At 46.5% G+C, this 4,980-nt stretch overlaps 1 protein-coding gene across 1 annotated transcript; it reads right to left on the bottom strand.

The window, feature by feature from the left end:
- Window positions 1–3,739: 3,739 nt before the first annotated feature.
- On the bottom strand, window positions 3,740–4,735 carry LOC131661251 (uncharacterized). Its single transcript, XM_058930716.1, has 2 exons — window positions 4,485–4,735; window positions 3,740–4,133 (listed from the first exon to the last, which is right to left on the bottom strand). Exons 1-2 carry the CDS (start codon window positions 4,733–4,735, stop codon window positions 3,740–3,742), a joined length of 645 nt encoding a protein of 214 aa, XP_058786699.1.
- Between the last annotated feature and the right edge of the window lie 245 nt (window positions 4,736–4,980).

The raw sequence follows: 4,980 nt of genomic DNA, 5'->3' as shown, positions 1-4,980 counted from the left end.
CCTCTAAGATTGGATTACCTTCATCGTCTATTTTAATCTTGCTAACCAGAGGCCTAGTCTTATAATACGCAGGAAAGAATTTATTTGGCGAACTATTTTCTCCTGGTAACGGGCCCATGAAAGCATAAGTTTTTCCAGAAAGTTCAAAAGGGATGATTACCTGAGAAGCGTAAATGGCGCGTTCCTCCGCAGTATTCGGATTTGGTATGTATTCTTGGTTCCCCATTTGCATAGGTTTCTGAAGCTTCAGAACTAGTTGGAGAGCATTTGAAGAAGACGCCATTGAAAGATGTTTGATTTGAGGAAGAAGTTTGGAGGCAACTAAGTACGGTCTTTTCTGAAAAGAGTTTGAAGGAATAGAACTGAAAGGGAAAAAGAGAGGAAAAGACTAAGTATTTAAAGGTTTAACGGAAATCCTTTCAAATCTTTTGGGTAAAGACTAAAGGACACGCGGCAAGTATTGATTTAATCCAACGGCGGTCGAATAGTCACCAGCTCTATTCCTAGGATATAGGAGTAATGATCATAAAGTAAGGTCAAGACGTGGGAATGTAACTGTTGAGAAGACGTTTTTGAAAGCGACAAGACGTTTTGGAAATAGAGTCATAATTGATTATGACGTCAATTATTAGTCTCGGGACTCTAAGAAAGCAAACGAAATCCCATCATGGCAAGAAACGCCCATTTCTCTCGTTTGTCGAAACAGGCATTTATTGGGGGCAATTTGTTAGCTGGAGATTTCGTTTAAGAAGTTGATCTTCGAAGGTTTTAAGTTCGAAGAATGATGGTTACTGATGACCATCTTCGAAGATTTAAAAAATGGCTACTGATGGCCATGCTTCAAGAAAATGTCTAAGTTGAAACGAAGGAGAGAAGTATCGAAGCTAACACGGAAGATATCTTTGCCAAGACTTAGACATTTCGCGGAAAATTACATAAAGTACTGAAGCTTAATGTATTTCCGTAACATTTTCGAATATAACTATATGGCCACATGTCGAAAAGGACTTGAGCGGGAAGGTTTGAATTGCGAAACGGTTTCTATAAACTGCACATAGACAGATGGCATCCCCAGAGTTCTCGTGGATAACGTGACATTAGATTATTGTATGACCGTTAGGGTCAAATTTAGTATAAATAGGAGTCTTAATGATAGGATTTCGTGTGTTCATTTTGTACAAATCACTCACATATCGCTCAAGTATCAAGTGTTAAGAGAAAGAGTTCGCTGAGAAATGTACGTATGACACCACCAATTTGAATACATGTGTATTTACTTTTATCAAATATCTTTTCGTTTTCTTTACTTTCCTTGTTTAAACTTTTACTTTCGAAGTCATTTAGTTTCAGGCACATTACTTTCCTGCAATTTATATTCTTGCAATTTACATTCTCGCAATTTACATGTTTTCTTATTACGATTTATGCGTCGAAGTTACACTAACTCATATAACCAGCGTTATCTCGAATGATTAGTCATTTGAACATAAATTTCTCGAAATCAAAACAAACAGGTATGAACCATATCACATCAATAAACCTTTCGTTTGACCATGTCCTAGGATCAATCTAGTCGATCCTACGAGTAACCAAATCATATTTATTATAGTTTGGAGGACTAGCGGTTGTTTACCGGAAATCACCGTAAACAGGTCCTTGACGAGGATGGGAGGCCTGAGCGGGACGAATCCGGTGCGGTTAGGACCAAGCTTTGTAGCATGTTCCCTTTCTTCTGGTGGAGGGAGCATTTCGATCTTCCTCCCAAGAGCTATGCATGTGATGATGCGGATCTGGACGAGCAGGAGACGGCGTCTTACGCGGTCTTATGCAAGTACGTGGATAGCTTCTCACTAACCCAGTGGGTGACGAGGAGTGGTGAGCCCGTATTAGACGAGGATGGTGTAGCGAAAGTTGAGGCGCGGACCATCAACACAAAAGCTCTTCTGTCCTGCAGGACGTCCGAGGAGACTAGAGCGCTGCTAGGTGGTTTTTAGGATATTTCTCTCTTGTTCTTCTTTAGTAACGCCCTTTGCTAATCTGTTTGTTTTGTTTTTCAGATGCTATGCCGGAGAAGGATGAGAATCTTCTAAAGATATCCCATGATGCAAGGAGGGTCTGAGCAAAGAACAAGAACCGGTCAACTACTTTGGGAGATAATTCAGGGTCGGATGGCTCTCCTCAGGTGATCGCGGAGGGGGAGAAAACTTCGAAGAAGATGCGCACGGCTGAGGCGGCTAGGGAAGAACCGTCAAACTTGGGGTCCGGCCGTGGATTCTCGCTCCCTCCCTGCTTTAAAGAGGGCCAGTTCTTCGAGAAGTATCCTCTGCCTGTCTCCCTGGACGAAGCCCGTCGCGTCGAGGGAATGACCGCTCCAGCCCGTCTCAAATAGTTTTCCTGTGATACTGCTGCGGTCATGAGGGTCGTGGAGATGGCTCATGTGCTCGCGAAAGAGGGCACTGTTTCCGCCGATGCCTTGAAGAAGGCGGAGACTAACAAAAAGGCTGCCGAGGAGGAGGTGGTTAAGCTGAAAAAGGCTCGGGAGAAGACGAGGAAGAGGATCGAGGATCTCATTAAGCAGAAGGATGAGGAAGTGGAGGCCGAGAAGAAAAAGTTTTCTGACCTTGAATAATCCTGGGCGCCGACAGCGAAGGAATCCTCTGATGTAGCTGTGCTAAAGACCAGGATCGAGTTTGTCGATAAAATCGACGACTTGAAGCTCGAGCTTGCTGATATGGCCGAAGTTGGGTTTAGGAGGGCAATTCAGCAGTAGAGTCTTCTGAACCCGGGGCTGAAGACAGACAACATTGGTCTTGCGTCAAGGATCATGGATGGTCAGATTGTGCCCGGCACCCCTGACGAGGAAGAATGAAATTTTTCTGTTTTGATATTCTGGGCATGTGCTCCTGTGTTTTCTCGGCCTGCGTGCCTCTTCTTGTTTCTTTCCTAGATTTTGGGGCTTTTGCCCAGGATATTTGGGGCCTGCGTGCCCGTCTATTTTGTAACATTCGGATATCACCGGCCAGTTTGGTCAGGTTTTAATTAAATTCCTGCCTTTAAATCTTGTTTATGTTTTGATTTTCATCTCCGTGTTTAGAATGTTTATTGCTGCAGGAAATTTGTGATCGGATCATGTTTGTACTCCGGGTGAGTTATATTATTACTTAGAAGTATTTTGTTTTTGGACTATGCTCGGCCTAGGTTGATTTTCCATGCGTGTGGGGTATGACCCGGGTGCGCAGAGCGGGTGTGTGCTATTAGCGAGCACGAGACTGCGGTCGGGGCCGAGGGCTCGCGGCGTGAATGGTCCCATCGCGAGCTGGGGTTCTGCCATGCAGGTACTGCCACAGTGGGTCTAGGTGTAGAGTTCCCCGTGTAGTCGGTTTTATTCCTCGGTTGGGAGTTCCGACTGTCATTGTCGTGGAGTGCTCGCGTTCGTACCATGACGCGAGTCCGCGCCCGGTCGCCCTCCCAGGTTCGGGACGAGCGCTCGGGGAGTGTTAGCTTGTTTCTAGCTGTAATAGCGTCTGAGTTTTTCAGCATTCCAGGGTCGAGCAAGTTTTTCACCGAGGAGGTTCTCGAGGTAATAGGCGCCATTCTCGGTTTTATCGTAAACTCGGTATGGGCCTTCCCAGTTTGGGGCAAGTTTGCCCTCGCGCGAGTCTTTCATGTTTCTGCGGAGCACTAGGGCGCTGACTTCGAACTCGCGTCTGATGACTTTAGTGTTATGGCGCAGAGCTATCTACTGCTTTAGCTTGGCTTCGCGGAGGGAAGACCCTGTTCGGATCTCTTCGACCATGTCGAGTTCTTCCCTCATAGCCTCGTCGTTGAGTTCTTCTTCGAGAGGTGACTCGGTCCGACGAGAGGGCTCTCGGATTTCTACGGGAATTACGGCTTCGGTGCCGTAGATCAATCTAAACAGGGTTTCTCCTATGCTCGAATGAGGCGTTGTCATATATGCCCAGAGTACGCTGTGCAGCTCCTCGATCCAGGCTTTCTTAGCTTCGCCGAGTCTTCGTTTTAGCCCTCGGAGGATGACTCGGTTAGCCGCTTCGGCTTGCCCGTTTGTTTGGGGGTGTTCCACCGAAGTGAAATGTTGTTTGGTGCCGAGCTTGGCTACGAACTCTCGGAACTTCCTATTTGTGAATTGGGTACCGTTGTCGGTTATTATCGCCTGTGGTACCCCGAACCGAGCGAGTACGTTTTGTTTGTAAAAACGGAGTACGTTTTAGGCTCTGATTTTGGCGAGCGCTTCGGCTTCTATCCATTTAGTAAAGTAGTCCACGGCGACTACTAGGTATTTGTTTTGGTACGATCCTACTGGGAATGGTCCGAGGAGATCTATTCCCCAGGTGGACAAGGGCCAGGGTGACGATAGAGATTTAAGCTTGTTTGGGGGAGCTAAGTGCATATCAGCGTGGCGTTGACATTTATCGCATTTCTAGGCATGCTCTTTGGCGTCTTGTTACATGGTAGGCCAATAGTACCCGGCCCTGAGAGCCTTTCTCGCTAATGATCGGCCGCCGAGGTGTTGGCCGCTGATCCCCTCGTGAAGTTCCTGCAGTATCTCAAGTGCTTGAGAAGCGTCGACGCATTTGAGGAGAGGGATGGAAAATCCTCGCCGGTATAGCTTGTTCTCGAAGATAACATACGAGCAAGCTCGCCTTTTGATCATTGAGGCCTCCTTCACGTCGGTCGGCAGTTCGTCTTTTGTAAGGAAGTTGTACACCGGGGTCATCCAGCAATGATCGTCACCTATGGCGAGCACTGGTAGGTGGGGCGCGCTCTTATCTACACTTGGCCTTGATAAATTTTCTTGGATCACTGATTTGTTTTCGCCTTTCTTCCTCGTGCTTGCGAGTTTGGACAAGACGTCGGCTCAAGAATTATGTTAGCGAGGAATATGCTCGACTTCTGCTTTTGCAAAGTTTTTCATCTTATCTTTGACGAGTGCGAGATACTCGACGAGCACGTCGTTTTTGG

Source organism: Vicia villosa, linkage group LG1 (assembly GCF_029867415.1).
Source record: "Vicia villosa cultivar HV-30 ecotype Madison, WI linkage group LG1, Vvil1.0, whole genome shotgun sequence".
NCBI lineage: Eukaryota > Viridiplantae > Streptophyta > Magnoliopsida > Fabales > Fabaceae > Vicia > Vicia villosa.
The sequence above is the reverse complement of the archived record's forward strand: the minus strand, read 5'-3'. Positions and strand labels throughout refer to the sequence as shown.

Bases quoted from the DNA above. Each gene is read 5' to 3' on its own strand.
- LOC131661251 (XM_058930716.1), bottom strand. From the start codon at position 4,735: ATGACCCCGGTGTACAACTTCCTTACAAAAGACGAACTGCCGACCGAC. The intron at 4,134-4,484 runs GTACTATTGGCC...ATTCACAAATAG, and splicing joins AGAAAGGCTCTCAGGGCCGG to GAAGTTCCGAGAGTTCGTAG.